Source organism: Drosophila navojoa, chromosome X (assembly GCF_054131105.1).
Source record: "Drosophila navojoa isolate 15081-1374.11 chromosome X, UAZ_NAV_1.0, whole genome shotgun sequence".
Classification (NCBI taxonomy): Eukaryota; Metazoa; Arthropoda; class Insecta; order Diptera; family Drosophilidae; genus Drosophila; species Drosophila navojoa.
Genome location: NC_142895.1, coordinates 12237594 through 12255000, shown reverse-complemented (window position 1 = coordinate 12255000; position 17407 = coordinate 12237594). Strand labels below are relative to the sequence as shown.

At 41.1% G+C, this 17407-nt stretch overlaps 1 protein-coding gene across 1 annotated transcript; it reads right to left on the bottom strand.

The window, feature by feature from the left end:
• Nucleotides 1-6315: 6315 nt before the first annotated feature.
• LOC115565264 (sentrin-specific protease 8) lies at nucleotides 6316-7872 on the bottom strand. Its single transcript, XM_089264747.1, has 2 exons — nucleotides 7751-7872; nucleotides 6316-7586 (listed from the first exon to the last, which is right to left on the bottom strand). The coding sequence occupies exon 2, from the start codon at nucleotides 7496-7498 to the stop codon at nucleotides 6509-6511; it is 990 nt and encodes a 329-aa protein (XP_089120873.1). The 5' UTR covers nucleotides 7499-7586; nucleotides 7751-7872; the 3' UTR covers nucleotides 6316-6508.
• Between the last annotated feature and the right edge of the window lie 9535 nt (nucleotides 7873-17407).

The following is a 17407-nucleotide window of genomic DNA, read 5'->3' as shown; positions in this document are numbered from 1 at the left end:
GCGAGCGAGAGCGAGAGCGAGAGCGAGAGCGAGAGCGAGAGCGAGAGCGAGAGCGAGATAGCGAGAGCGAGAGCGAGAGCGAGAGCGAGATATCGAGAGCGAGAGCGAGAGCGAGAGCGAGAGCGAGAGCGATAGCTAGAGCGAGAGCGAGAGCGAGAGCGAGATCTATAGCTAGAGCGATAGCGAGAGCGATATCGAGATCTATAGCGATAGATCTAGAGCGAGAGCTAGAGCGAGAGCTATATCGAGAGCGATCGAGAGCGATCTATATCTATATCTATATCTATATCTATATCTATATATCTATATCTATATCTATAGATCTAGATCTATATCTATATCTATATCTATATCTATATCTATATCTATATCTATATCTATATCTATATCTATATCTATATCTATATCTATATCTATATCTATATCTATATCTATGTACATCTATCTATATCTTTAACTTTAAAAAGAGACTTAAATTGTTTTCAGTAAATAAATATGTATATATATATATTTATATATATATATATATATATTTATATTTATATATGTATGTATGTGCCTCTTTGTGTGCGTATTGTGGAAAGGTTTAGATGGAATTTGTCGGGACTTGACAGGCTATGATGAACGTCTTTGGCCGTGCCCCAGTGCTGGCCCCAACCTGTTCCGACTCCTGCCCCAGCCACGTTTCCTTTGGCGATTCGTGTCGAAATTCATGCATGAGCTCCCAATATCAATTGTCCCAAACTTCTTCCACTCTCCTTGCTCGTTTGTTCGTCCGTTGTTGTTCTATCTACCCTACGACCCACCACGCCTCCCCTTCCGCCCCTTTGGGCAGCCGGGGCGGTCGGTTATTGTTGCCGGCGTTCCTGCTCGAGCATTAAATTGCTTTATTATGCTTGACGTTATTATGCCCGCTGTGCAATTTGCTGCTGGTCGGGGCTCTCCATACCTCTAGCCACCTACCTACCGCAGACGCGCGCCCCTCTACGCAATTCTCATGTACTCCCCACGCCGCTTGTTACATTCAATTCGCTTGCTTTATTTCCTGCTTTCTTTTGCTTCAGTTTGGCTCTCGGCCGGACCAAGAAGGTTTCAAATTAAAATGGCTTTGCACATTTAATAGAATGTTCTCAATTACATGAACCGAGCACAGATTCTTAAAGTCAATTTCAATTACTATAATTACACGATAATAGCTTACGAAGTGAACAATGAGCGCAGCTTCTCTATTGACTTGTTGATCGGAACAGCTAACAGCTGGAGATCTAAGCACTCTCCGACTTTCGCTCTTTTCTTCTGATTAACTTATTTAAGACCTGTTTGAACTTTTATGCGTTTTGGGGCTGTTATTGAAATCTAAATCTGCAAAGATATATAATATAGTCTATATATAGAGTTTATTGAGTCTTTGACTATTCTTGAATTCTATTTGCATCTATTCACAATATAAGAGAGTCTAAGGCAATAGGGGTCTACAGATGCTGAATGCAAACAAAGAGAAAAAACCATTGCCTACTTTCGAGCGCACGTCAATCTCACCTATTCTCCAGCTAATTAAGAATGCAAGTCCGAAAATCATTCAATATGCAACACACACACATACACACACACACACTTACACAATGAAAAGGCAGTGGCACGCCCACTTAAGACAAGTGACGCCATTCCCAAGCCATTTGATTTGGAATTGAGATTGGGCCACTGCTGAAATGCGAGAATAATGCTCAATATATCTTTCGATTTGCACTCGCACTGCATTGGCTTTAGTCTCAGCTGTAAGTTGTGTGAGTGTGTGTGTGTGTGTGAGTGTGTTGGTGTGTGAGTGTTGTTGTCGCCTGCTGTGCTGCTAGCTGCTTGCCTCCATTTGGCTTAGTGTCCGGGCCATCACTCGTTCTGCCTCTTGTATGCTTATGCCGTAGTAAACAACATAAATTTTTGTTAAAGTCAACAGGACGAACATTGGCTGCATATCCTTCGCGCCATGGCTATGCACAACAACTGGGAATACATATATATACATACATACATATACATATACATATATACAATGTATATGGTATATATTTAGTTATTTAAACATATCTCTGTATATATGTATATAATGTTAACTCGTTTCTCAGCTCGACACGGACTGAGCTCAGATTTTCTTTGTTTTTTTCATTCGGAATTCTTTAAGCTGAAAGTTTAATATAACTTTAATGGGTCTATTTGTAGTGCTTTAGATGTGAGTCGAGTTACTTGAGTCGAGTTTCACTTAATTGCGAACTAATTGAGTTTTTTAATTTGCCAGCTCTGCATTTGCTTTACCCGCTGGCTGCTTAATGAGGGAGAGAGAGAGAGGGAGAGGCAGCGAGGGAGAAAGTCAGAGATAGAAACTGAGATTTTTCTATGACTATATTTGCATATACAAGCTTTGTTGCCTGATCTATGTATATGGACAGCGGATATATAACTTAATAGTAAGCAATCTGTAAAGATATTTTATTTACTTCTTATTTACTTCCCTTCAATCTGGGCCCTCAGGCCACTCAGCTCCAACAATATCTGGAAATAAATTCGAATGAACTTAATGCGCATATGGCAATAGCATTCTACTAACTAATTTGCTACAAACGGAGAGCCATTATCTATCTAAATGAGTGAAATGCATCTGTTCATATGAGTAGCTCCAGTGTCGTCGCATCGACTCATTTCTCATTTATGCACATCTGTTGCGCTGCGCTTGAGTCATTGCCTTGTGCAGAGGGGTGCCTGAATGCACTGAGAGAATGAATATATACGTATATCGATAGTTTACCTATCGAAAAGTAAAAATTCATAATTCAATTCTCTGATTGTAAAGGAATGAAAGGCACATCGATTATTTACTGTGTGATCGATAGTCACAAGGACTTGATAAGTGATCGTTAGCAATCGGAACCATCTGCAGCAGATACTTATCGATAATTACCGATAGTCGCCAAATGCGCTTTAATTGCATTTACTTGAGCATTTCTTGCAGTGCACTTAATGTGGTGTTTTAGCTGGCAGACATGCTTACCACCTCGCTGCTACTGCCCCTCCTGGCGCAGCATGGGCACAGAAGCCAGAAGCCCGCATCCGTCTGCTATCAGTTTTCCCAGCTGTGCACACATGGAGAGGCACAGAGAGAGAGAGAGAGAGAGAGAGGGAGAGAGGGGCGTGAGAGAGAGCCTCGATGTCATTTTAAAGTCAAGTGAGATACCACTTGGCACACACGCACACAGACAGAGACAGAGAGAGAGATAGAGAGAGAGAGGTAGAGGGAGACAGAGGTGTAAGTCAGGTGGTTTGCCTAACCAAATTGATTGATTTGCTCAATGTCTGCGGCACTGCGTTGGGTTTTAGATTAACTTAAGCAAATGCCATAAATATTTAAGCACACACACACACAGAGGATGAAATTGTGATTTAACAGTAGGCAAGGGGGCACGAGAGGCTAGGGCGTAGGGGTTAGAAGTTAGGGATTGAGAGAACTTAGCCTGGCTGCTCAGCTGGTTGGCTTTTTGTTGACTCATGGCTCATTAGACCGAAAGCCAGGCCACTGGGAAATGTCCCCGACCAACTGAGACAAGCAGCTGTGACTACAGCCGCCAGAGAGGCACACACACACACACACACACATACACGTATATGTATATGTCTGCCTGCTTTAAGTTGAGAAACCGATTAAATTTATTGCTACAAACCTGTTGCCACACATCGTATCGCAGCCCAATTGGCAGCTCTGGTTCGATAATCGCGTGACTGCAAAGCACGACTCGTTCGTGAACTTGCGTTCCACTGATCGCTCAATCAGTTCACGAGTTCATTTAAATAAGACACGTTCAATTGAGCCGATTCGAGGCGGCAGGTAACGAGTGAGTACTCGCTCTCAGTAGCGAGTTATCGGTTAACGTGCGAGCACTTGCGGTTGTTTTGCTGCTTGTTTACACTGAAGTGCCCAATGCACACACACACACACACACACACACACATGCATACACACGTTTAATCTGTGGCACGCTTTGAGTAGCCATTTGCTTTCCAGTCAGCTCGTCCATGAAGTGCAAAATAAATACAATAAAAATCGTTAACAACCAACAAAAAAAAAACAAAAAAATAAAAGACGAGAGGAGAGAATGCCAAGAGGCTGAGGGGCGAGGGTGTGAGTGGTTGTTGGGGTTAAGCGCTAGGGTTAAGGCAACTGCCACACAAGCCAAAACAATAAAACAATAGCTGCCGAGTCCATGCAGCACCCGCACAATTGTGTGGCAAATGATGCATGAGGTAAATAAACGAAAGCCCCAAAATGTAACACAAAAGGAAAACCACCTCGAAATCAGATCGAGTGGGCACACGTAGAGGAGCACGACTATCAGTTACCCGGTAACTGGATTGCCTTGAGCAGAGAGCATATTTGATGAAAACATTGCTAAGATATAGCTGTAGCTCTGCTTTCTTATACTTGACTTTTCAGAAATCGATCATGTTCGATATATATCGATATATTGACTAAAATCTGATGATCGCTAGATTTTGTTTCATTTTTTTTGTGATTTGCATATGAGATAAATTAACACATAATGTATACATAAAACGATAACATTCGATACATATCGATAAATGAACGAATCGAAAAGTTTGCTTAACCTTCATCATTTCTAGACCTTCCGTTTTCACACTTCCTGATTGGCTTCAAAGACAACAACAATATACAATAAGATATTTAAACATGTTACAAACAATCCCACACATCGCATATACCCCTTCATTTACAGGGTATGGAAAGCAAGTTGAAGCAAAATCGAATAAACATTGCAATTGGAATTTATCTAAACCTCAGCTTGGCCACAGCCGCAGCTCAGATATGTGCTGGCTGTAAAAGACTTCGCCGCATTCGTCAACAGAAAATCAAATTTAATTTTCCAAATAATTTCCATTTCGATTTCCGTTTATGTTTATGCCATGAAGCACTAAGCCAAACGAACTTTAATGCCCACAGATGACAAAAACTGATTACAATCAAAGTGTTGTTCAACCCTTGGCAACATCTCCGAGTGGAACGAGTGCGTGGGTGTATGTGAGTGAGTGTGTGTGTGTGTGTGTGGTTAGCCCAAGTGAAGCAGCTGTGAATCTGATTACACCTAAAGTGCTAGGGCAAGAAAAACAAACAACAGCTAAAAGTGCTCTAGTCTGGAGTGACCGACTAGGAGATACCATATTGGGAAACCCCTATGCATGAGTGATATAGTTTCTATATAGATCCAAATAATATGGTATATGGGATATCATGTGCTCCACAGGCCCATTAGAGTTACTAAGGCATCATTTCGATTCCTATTGATAATCACAAAATGATATATACTAATAGAATGAGAAATCTAAAATAGTAACTAAAACTATCCGGTAATTATAACTATCCTACATACTCCATAAACTCAGCTTTGTTCCATCTGTTGCAAACGCTTACACCTATTGGTGTTTATCCCGAAAATTCGCTGATTCGGTGAGCTGAGGGTATGGGGCCAAAAAATCCAAATTCTTGAGTGGGGGAAAAGGAGCGAAATTCGATCACGTAAATTGAGTTTACGCTTTGAGTCGCTGTTGAAGCAAGCAAAGAAAAACATTTGCGGCAGCACGTAGCTCGCTGGCAAACGTATTTGCCGTGCATGCGGTATTTGTTTAAACAGCGACTACTCCAACAGTAAAAGTGAGGAAAATGAGAAAATCATATAGGGGGCTAGGTCATGATTGCTGCTTGAGCTTTGGCAACAAGTTGGATTGTCTTGGCCATTTCTCCACTTAAGCTGTTCAGCTGTTGACCGGCAAAACGTGCCGGCCATATGTCCAGAGATCATCATCAAAAGAGCCAAAAAAAAATGAGGTTAGGTCATACTAGAGGGTTGAAGCTGGCGACAAATTGTGGCTAAGACTGAAACACATCTAAAAAGCAGATGAGCTTTACCAAGTCTGGTATAAGCTTTGCAAGTTTTTGATATATATCCAGAGATCAATCAAGAAATTTGGGGATATGTGAGGTTAAATCAGACTCGAGCGTTAAATCGAATGATTTGTGCTTTAAAAACTAATAGAGAAAAACTTAGAGCGTATAATCCTTTGAGGTATTGATAACGATATTTTTAAATTGATCCCTCAAGATGATATCCATATATTTAATACATCCACTTGACATTATTTAATATACATATTTCTAAAATTATACATCAGTAGTAAAAACAGATGAAAACGAAACGCATTTTCCAAAATTTTCAGAGGGACTCGAATAGTGGGAAAGCCAAAGATTGTACATGTGTGCATGGGTGTGTATGGGTGCGCGTGTGTGTGTGTGTGTGTGTGTGTAAAAGAGAGAGAGTATGACCAGGCTAGAGTGAATTAGGTGCAGCGCAGTGCTGTAAAGTGCCGTTTCAGTGTTGTCAAATGTAAAATTTTGGAAAAATGCGTTTAGGTTTCACCTCGGATCGAATGCGTACGCTGTCGTCGTCGCTGCTTAGATATGCTGCCCGAGGCTGGCGACCAGCTTGATCAGCTGATTGCGCTTGGCCTTGATGACATCCTGATGCAGTGGCTGCACCCCATCGACACTGTCAAAGCGATTCACATAGTCGGTGATCTGATCGGCCATGCAGATGACATGGATGCCGCAGTCGTAGTCGTTGCTCTGCTGGAGGCAGCGCATGCCACGGAAGCGAGCGTGCTGCATCTCCAGCACATCCTTGATGTTGTTAACGAGCTCCATGGAGCTGCTCGTATTGCCGCCGCCATACGAATCGAAGTGAAAGAAGCTCTTGTCCGGACGCGAGGCCACCACCAGCGACCAATGGGCGCCGCCTCGGTCGCGCGACTCACTATCGTTGACCGCCATGAAGAGGAACGGCTTGCGCAGCACCTGATGCTGCGAGACGAGCAGTCCGTGCAGCTCCTTGTCGTCCATGTAGAGCATGCACTGCGACATCTCCGGTGTGACAAACAGAAAGTCGCTGTTCGACTTGTACTTGATCTCCTCCAAATAGGCGAAATAGAAATTCAATATGGCATCGTTCAGCCAGTGCGGACCGTGCAGCAGCTGCACATCGCTCATGCGCAGGGCGTTCTTGCTGAGCGATGCCAGGATGGGATCGGCGCGCGATGTCTTTGGCTTCTTGGTGTGCATCAAATTGGTGTTGTTGCTAGAGCTGGCTGGGCACAGGCTGTTGTTGTTGTTGTTGTTGCTGTTGTTGTTGTTGCTGCCACTGCCATTGCCATTGGCATTGCCATTGGCATTCTGATCCTTGCCGCTGGCATTGCCATCGCCATTGCCATTGGCATTGCAGCTGGCATTGGTGCTCACCTCGTTGCCATGGCCATCGCCCATGGCCTGCTCGTCCAGCTCGCCGTTGATCAGCTTCTTGTTGTCGTTGGCCACCTCATCGACGGCGGCTGCGGCAGCCGCCTGGACGCGTCGCTCGGCGCGTTTCTTCTGGCGCACGTTGCGCGGCATCTTTGAATTTGTGGTATGGATCGATTACTAGAAGTTGACTCCCTTTGTTGCACGTCAGGCGTGTCCAATCTCTGCGAATTCAACAGAACTGCAGAAACAGAAACGAGAGTCGCGGAGGCCGACGAACGGATAATGAAAAGTGCACAGTCACGGAGACCAGCAGAGAGAGATGGAGAGAGAGAGAGAGCGAGAGAGAGAGAGGTAGGGACTTCTAAGAATATGAATAAATTGGAATTTTTACTTAATACTTACACAGAATTCAAATCAATGTGAATTTCAAGAAAAATCCAAAGAAATAGTCTGAGTTTTGGATCCCCTTTGCTTCTGACGAAAATCGCTCTAGCTGTGTCGCCTGCTCGGTTTGTCGTTTTCACTCTGTGTCTGTCAGCCTTTCCAAGGCCTACTTCAATGAGCTTTTCCCGACTAATCGTTAATCGTTCAGTTCCAATATCGATAGGCTTTCGATATTTATTGGCATTACTCAAGTTCATTCAGGGGAGAGAGGCAGAGAGAGAGATCGTGGAGAAGAAAGCTAGTTTGAGGTGAACGGGTGAAAAGGTAAAGAATAACGGGCTTTTACATCTCAGCTTTCACTGAACGCATAAATAACTTTGTGCCTATCGATAAATTTGAGCTAGGCTGTGCAATATCGATGAATATATATATCGATGACAACTGGAATGCTCGAGTGGTATGTGCGTGTGTGTGTGTTTGTGTGTGGGTGTGTGTGTGCGTGTGTGTGGGTGTGTGTGTGCGTGTGTGTGCGTGTGTGTGTGGCCCGCTTGACATTCGCCCAAGGTGCTGTAACAAATCCTGTTAATTAACTGAAATGTAACTGTATTTGCTGGCCGTTTCATGATTTTTTTATATATATATATATATATATATATATTTTTTTTTTTTTTTGAGGGAGGCTGTGATGGAGATAAATATATATATTTAAGTTTATTATAAGAGTATTTCCATGAAAAAAAAAAAAAATAATTAAAAATAAAAAAAACATTTTACACTGATTTCCCATTTTCAACTTGAGCTTCAAGGTGTAATGAGAAGGCATTTCCACGCTGCAAAAATAGACTTTAATGGAGGAATCCATATACATATAGAGCAAAAGTTTTCAATTACCAATAATTCATGTTTTATTTTTATAGAAATTCTGTTTCTTATTTTTGATATTTTAACAATTGTTCAAGCTCGTGGATCTATATAAGTAAAACCGTAAATGCCATTCCATTCAGCTTGATTTGGGGACTTTAGTGTGACTTTTGTCAGTTGTCAACTGTTGCACTCGAGAGTTTCCATGCTAAAAAGGAAAATGAGCTTGTAGTCAGAAATTCTTCTTCTATGATGTAAGCTAGAATATTCGAGACATTGAAGAGGATCTAGAGGTCCCAAAGGTGGGAGATGTACTACAATTACGTACGGCAAGATACTTTAAGCGTCTTGACAGGCACAGAAATGTATTAGCCAGACGGCTAACTGCCAAGCCGAGAAAGAGACCCAACAGACCTAGCCAAAAGCATAATAATGTAAATATTAAAATAAAATATTACAATAAACAAAAATATATATTAATATAATAATAATAATAATAATAATAATAGTAATAATAAAGTAATATTAAAAGCATAATAATATAAATAAATATAAAAATAAAATATTACAATAGACAAAAATATATTAATATAATAATAATAATAATAGTAATAATAAAGTAATATTAAAAGCATAATAATTTAAATAAATATAAAAATAAAATATTACAATAAACAAAAATATATATTAATGTAATAATAATGATAATAGTAATAATAAAGTAATATTAAAAGCATAATAATTTAAATAAATATAAAAATAAAATATTACAATAAACAAAAATATATATTAATGTAATAATAATGATAATAATAGTAATAATATAGTAATATTAACACACATATATATATGTTCTAAGTCTAGATCTTAGATTGTTTGTTATTATGTTTAATGTAAAACTAGAAGTTTGTTAAGCTTGTTAATAAAATATACAAATTTTTACAAAAATAAAAGCTGGAATCTTCAGCATGGCAACTTCGTCTGGGTGAGGGTATTGCCCAGTCGAGCACTCTTTTTTTTTTTTCTTTTTTTTTTCTGATTATTTTAACTCATTTCTTGTCGCTTTCATTTTTGCTGTTGCGCGCGGTCAGGATTTATTTAAAGGGATTTGTCGTTCTCGTCGTTGTCCTCCGTAATTTCATTTGCTTGCCAGATGCGACGTGCGCATATGCCGCGCCGCTGCCGCTGCCGCTGTCTCTGCCGCTGTCTCTGCCCCAGCCGCTGGCCTCGCACTTGCCCCTTTCTTTACCCCGCAGGGTCCTGCTGCTTGCCAATAGCTGTGAAAAATAACATTAACGCGACATTCAGGCAAAAAAAAAAAAATGAAGGAGAAAAGCGAAAAAATGGATGGAAGGCAGCACATAATACTTATGAAGAGGCCAGCGTGTGCGTGACTCATTTGCATATAGGCACACACACACACATACACACACACATTAACATACATATATATGGCATATACATATATGTAGGTCTGTGTCTATGCGATACGGACTTATCCATGCGACCGAAAATCTCCTTATCCCATTTGGTATTGTCATTTCGAGGCGGTTTATGGCCTGCGGCCGGGGCCGTTCGTCAGCTCATTTAAATTAACAGTGGGCGGCGATGCGAGGAGGTGCGGCAGGATATGAGAGGACATGCCGTCGACAGTCGACGCCATTCGCACTTCATTTATTGTTCGTCTCGCTGGTGTTTGTCAGCTCTTTAAGAACTTTAATAAATCGATTTGTGGCGCCCAAAATTGAATTTGCCTCGCTGATGTTGCTCGTTCAGCACGTTCGCGGATACCCTGCAAAAGAGCGATAGGTTAGTGAAGGGTTGAATCAAGTCTCACGGGGGCCTTCAAAACAAGCACACAAAATGTGAAGCATCGCTTAACAGGCTACAATTTATTCAAATGTCAATTTTAAACACTTTTTATGTACGTTGTGCAACACTGGCAAATGAAGGCAATCGGAGCTGATACTCTCTGTAGGTTATCGCTACAGGGCACGCAACTGCGATTACCCCATATTCACACACACATGCACACACGCACACACATAAACACTTACGCTCGTTGCACAACACTGGCAAATGGCAGCGATGCACAGCACTGGACCGCAGATGCAGCTGCTGGCAGTGGCTCTCCATTCAAGTTTAATATGCATGCAGAGCAGAGCAGAGAGCTGGCGCAACGGGTTAAGGCATCAAAGCGTCACAGCATCAGGGCATCAAAGCGTCTAACCGAATGCTCCAGGGATGCTGTCGTGTTGGCTAGCCTAGGGATTACGCAAACATTCGCGAGCAGCTATGAAATCTGAAATAGCGAAGGCTACTTAAAATGCAATTATGACATTACTGAGAGGGTGGAGGGGGGAAGGGGGAGATACACCCAGAGACAGAGAAGGCGTGAGAGAGAGAGAGAGAAAGAGAGAGAGAGGGAGAGACATGAATAAGGATTAGAGAAGATATGCAGTCTGGCAAATGGAAAATATGAAAAGCGCAACGAGCAATGGACAAGCTCACGGGAAAGATGCGAGGGGCGAGAGCGAGAGAGGAAAAACGTGAGCAGTTTACCTGATGTGTGGGAGTGTTAGGGACATGTGACGGCGCTCTATGGAGATAGCACTAGCCCACAAAATTTTATAATATTAACAATTTGTGAAATCAAATTAAATATTTGAAAGAATATTCGCATCGAAAACGAAAAAAGCTCTTTCTTTCCATCTCTATAACACTTGTTCTCTCTATCCATGTCTACATCTCTTCCGCTTATTCTCTTTTTCTCTCGTTCCCAATCTTTCTTATTCTCCTAATTCTCTCTCTCTCTCTCTCTCTCTCTCTCTCTCTCTCTCTCTCTCTCTCTCTCTCTCTCTGTCTTTCCTGTTTCCCTAGCTCACATTTTCTTCATCTCTCAATTTCTTAATCTCTATTTATCTCCCTATATCATTATCTCTCTCCCTAGGTATATCTCTATCTCATTCTCTCTCTCTCTCTATTTCTATCTCTATCTCTATCTCTATCTCTCTACATCGTTCCCTCTCAATTTCTTAATCTCTATTTATCTCCCTATATCATTATCTCTCTCCCTAGGTATATCTCTATATCATTCTCTCTCTCTATTTCTATCTCTATCTCTATCTCTATCTCTCTACATCGTTCCCTCTCTCTCTCTCTCTCTCTCTCTATATATATATATTTATCTCACTGCCTGAGTCTCTCATTTTCCTCATAGACCAAAGAATACGCGTTTTTGGGTTTGAATATACGAGGATTCAAATGCATCCACTCATTTCGGGTTACGATATCTTGTTGGCCAGCATTAGAGTTCAAATCGTATAGTCGATGAAAATCATACTCAAAAAATGTTAATAAATCTAGTAAAATATCTCGACTTACTTTGGCTTTAGCATCATTTCGACTTGCCTTTTGATTCAGTAAAGAAAATGTGAAATGCTATTTGAATGCAACTGTTATTCCAATACACAATCTTCAAAAGACTCGAATAGTTGTGAATCAATTTGGCTTAAAGAAATAATTCATCAAATTTTGTCGCAAAAAGTAATTCCTGTAGCTCCATTCCGATAGTGGGCTGGTTTTTGTTTTTTTCATTTTTAAGCAGCTTACAAAGATGTTGGCAATATGTTCGCCTGATATTGCTCATCCAATTGGAAGCGCCCAGGGGGCGGGGCTGGAGAGCCAGAGGTCGGAGTAGCCATAAAACCAAATGGAAACAAAATCAAGCGAAAAGTCATAACAAGCAAAATAACATGCGGTGGCAAGGATATTGCATTCAATTATGCCCATGGGCTCAGCTAGCAAGTGAGCCAGCTGCAGACGGGAGTATCCGACTGCATGTGGCCAGTGCGCATTCCAGGGGGACCAATCATATCCCAATATGCTCACTTGACGCTGCATAAACGAGCATGAAAATTCCTTGTAAATCTGAAATAAAACTCTTTATTTTTCATATATCTGAAAATATGATATGTATATTGACAAACATACATATATATGTGTATTCGTATATGTATTGTTGTTGAAAGTATTGTAAAGGATTCAAATTAAAATGCGCCCAAAAGCTATAAAAATACTATACGAAAAATTCATGCATGCAAAATTATAGAGACCTCGACTTAAAAATACCCTGTACATGTGCTTCAGCAAGAGAGACACACATTCTAGGAAGAGTCAAAATACGTAAATGTAACACACTCTGTTGGCCAAAAGTTTGAACTGCTCGTAATATATTTGAGATCAGAGGACTAAGAAAATATATCTAAAACATAATTCTTAGACTCTGTCAATAAGCGGAAATGTAGATTTGGATATGGATGCACTTCTTGCTTATAAGCATATATGACCATGCACATCTGTATAGGGTATATACCCATACACATGAATATTGGTTTTTAAAATAACTACAACAGCTCTTTGAGTTTTTTTTTTATGTTGATTTTTCTTGTTTTATGCATATATGTATGTATGTAGGGTTTATGTACATACATATACAGCATATACTACATTCTCTGTAGTAACTGAAAATTACACGTAACAAGATTCTAGCTGAGACTGTCCGACTGATGAATACCCTGACTCTCGAGGGAGCTACTCTTGGGGTCTAACACTCGCTCTCTCTCTCCCTCTCTCTCTCTCTCTCTCTCTCTCTCTTTCTCTCCCTATGACATTAAATATAGCTCAGCCCTGCCTGTAGCTCTCTCGATCTCTACATCAACCTCTACCTTATCTCTCCTCTTTCTTCCGGCTCGTTACATACATAATAGAAAAATCATTATACCCTAATTTTCAATTTACAGTGCTTAGATTAAGATTAAGGAAATGCGTAAAAAAGTCGACAGCGAACGGAAGACAGAAGGACAGAAAGAGAGAGAGAGCAAGAGAGAGAGCGAGAGAGAGAGAGAGAGAGGTAGAAAGAGAGATTGAGCCAGTGCCCGGAAAAGGAAGAGAGAGATAGAGAGAGAGAGTGGGATCAGGGACAGCGGCTTGCATGTAAATGTTGTGGCTACGGCCCAACCAGATAAGATTCTAATGAAATTGCCACACACGCACACGCACACGCACACATATACATACACATACACACGCGAATTTATTGAGGGAGTAAGTAGCGGTGGCTGCTCGAGGGGGAGGGGGGAGGGCGAAGGTTATTGAGGTTACATTGAGCTTGTAATTGGTACATAAAATGACTGCAAACTGGCTGAGAAAGGGTATACCCAAAGGGAGCAAGAGAGCGACAGAGAGGGATATAGAGAGAGGTAGAGAGAGAGAGTAAAACAAACAACAAAAAATACTGATATGAAATCGTAGTACTTAAATTTTATATTTATATGTACTTGAATATTTCTAATCAATTTCGATATGATTCTACTTGGCTGCACTCTCTTTTACAGGGTATCCTCGCCATTGCTTTGCTTTCCTTTAGCTTGCCTTTGCTTTGAGTGTTTCAAGTTCTTTGAGAGCTTTTCTATAGCGGGGAATCAAAATGCTTAAAACGTCTTCCGCACACGCAAGCAAGGATGTTGTGCTTGTTGTTGTTGTTGTTGTTGTTGTTGCTGTAAGTGTTCTTGTTTGGGTGCTAATTAAATGCGCAGCCAAGCTACCCTTTTGCTGGAGCACAAAAGCAAGATGAAAAAAAATAAAATAAAACGTCGCCAAACACGTAATTGAAATAAAAGAGCATGGCAACTGCTGATGCCCTGAGGATATTGTATAATACGCACACAGAGGGTGAGAGAGGGAGGGAGAGAGAGAGAGGGAGAGGCACACCTGAAGCACTGCTCAGACTTTATGTAAGCTATACCATGTAGCTGTAGTGGATAGAGGCATATACTTTCAGAGAGACCTATTTCGACTATATCTCTCTCTAGCTTAATATAAGACTAATATACAGGGTATGTGCTAGTCGAGCAACCAGCTCTGTGCCTGTTAAATGCCCCCCCAAAAAAGCGGTAATTACATAAGTGGGCCGCCTGAGCCTAACTGTCAGTAATCTCAGTCGCAAAGCTGTCGCCGCACACACACACACACACCCACACACACGCACACACACACATACACATGTGTAAGTGGCTTTTCCATGTAAAGCGTATGCATGTTTCTTTTCGCTTTTGACATTATAATGTCATCATTTGGAGGCACATCTTAGACTTAACGTCTGTTTAAATGTGTTTACGTTCTTGCTTGAGATATACAGCGACAGCTCTCTTGGTTCCATTGAAACAAAATGGTATTGGAACATGATTTTCATCATTTTTGCAATGCATTTAAAGCGAGTTTGCCATTCAGATTTAAGCTAAATGCTAAGAAACGAAATGGAATTGAAACATTACTACAAGGATAAACAGCTTGCAATGAAATGGAATTGAAACATTATTAAGACATTAAAAGCAGGCTAGCCATAATAGACACGAGTATACTTAAGGCAGTCCAATTTCCATTTAGGACCAAATGGAATCGGAACACTAGCTCGTACTGCCAGCTGCGCATTAACTTCTGCACCGCTGAGACCAACATAGAGCCAGTGGAATCCACCCACTTATCGATAACTTCTCGCAGCCAGCAGTACCGTTAGCTGGCAACAAACAGCAAACAGCAAACGGCGGAAATGCGGCCAAAAGTTTGTAATAAATGCGGATCAAGCGGCCTTGAATCATGTGCAGCTCCCATAATTTCAATGTCGACAGCAGCGAGGCTGATGCGAAAAACAAGGCACTTTATTATTATTATGGGTATTATTATTATTATGACGTTTAGCCGGCATATGCGATTTGCACTTTCCTGCACGCTGCCAGCTTCCTTGCAATTTGTTTGCCTCGAAGGGGATTTAATACTTGGCTAGCTTCGTATGTGAGTTTGCGATTTTGGGATGGCAAACAAATTGCGAAAATCCAATACAGTAATGCTGAAAACTTATCCTGTACATGCCCACCCCCACCCGCTCGAACACCTTCCGCCCACCCGCTGGCTGGTTGCCTGCCTCATTGGCTGGCTGGCTGGCAGGCAGGAGGCGGGAGGCAGCTTATGAACAGCTGTCGAATATGTTTGGCAGCTGGAAAAGTACCTCCAGCCAGCTCCCACCACACCTCCCGCTGCCTTTGTGCTTGAAATATAATTCGACGCTTGGTACCCCGACCGAGGGGGATGCAATGAGGCGTCCGCTCTGCCAAGCCAAAGCTGAGATAAAAATGTGAAAATGGAAAATTAAATGAATTCGAAATATGGTAAACCATAATTTATCCTCTCCTTAGTGAGCTTTATGCTTGCCTAACAATAGATATTGATAAGGAAGCATATTGATAATACTAATGACAATGACAATGACAATGACAATGACAATGACAATGACAATGACAATGACAATGACAATGATAATGACAATGACAAATGACAATGACAATGACAATGACAATGACAATGACAATGACAATGAAGACAATGACAATGACAATGACAATGACAATGACAATGACAATGACAATGACAATGACAATGACAATGACAATGACAATGACAATGACAATGACAATGACAATGACATGACAATGACAATGACAATGACAATGACAATGACAATGACAATGACAATGACAATGACAATGACAATGACAATGACAATGACAATGACAATGACATGACAATGACAATGACAATGACAATGACAATGACAATGACAATGACAATGACAATGACAATGACAATGACAATGACAATGACAATGACAATGACAATGACAATGACAATGACAATGACAATGACAATGACAATGACAATGACAATGACAATGACAATGACAATGACAATGACAATGACAATGACAATGACAATGACAATGACAATGACAATGACAATGACAATGACAATGACAATGACAATGACAATGACAATGACAATGACAATGACAATGACAATGACAATGACAATGACAATGACAATGACAATGACAATGACAATGACAATGATAATGACAATGACAATGACAATTATAGAGTATAGCTTCAAGTATAAGTATAAGGAAAACTGAAGGAGCAGTGAGAAATCCGCTTAACCTTAAACATAACCTTCGCCTTAACCTTACCATTTAGTTTAGCTTGAAGTTAAACTTTGACTCTCAACTTGGGTCCTATTTGGCTAATCAGCTGTGAAATGTTGACGTCTTACGCCGCCACATGAATATGAAATTCAACATTTGCTCCCGCCATGGCCTCAGCGGAAGGCATTAGAGCCGAACATAAATTTCAATTTTAAAGCCATTATTCATGGGCCATATCTGCGGCCTGCGCGCCACGCCCCGCCCATCCTGCTTGCACTGCACAAATAGAACGAGGAGCGAGTCAAATGCAAACACTGGAAGTGCTCAAATTAATGTATTCAATTAAAGTTAAGGATTGCAACTGCGAAGGCTGAAGAAATAGCGCGGGGCAAACTATCCCAAGCAAGCCAAGTTTACAAAGCGGACTAAAAGTTGGTCAACTTAACTGTTGACAGAAGTGACAAATAGCTGAGGCTAGACACGGAGATTGTGGAGATAAATGAGTAATGGGATGTGGAAGAGAGAAGACGCGAGTGAGGGAGAAAGAGCAAGTGTGGAGGAGTGAAAGATTTGTAGAGAGCGAGTAAGAGAAGTAAAGAGAGTGGGATCTATATTAATCCTCTCTCTCTCTCTATGTCCCTCTCTCTCTACATGTCTCACACTCTCCCTCGCTGACACCCTCTCAGTCACGCCTTCCAAAAAGATGGACGCGAGAGAGAGAAAGAGAGGCAGAATGAGAGAATAATAAAAACAAACGAAAAGTAGTAAGTGAAAAGCAG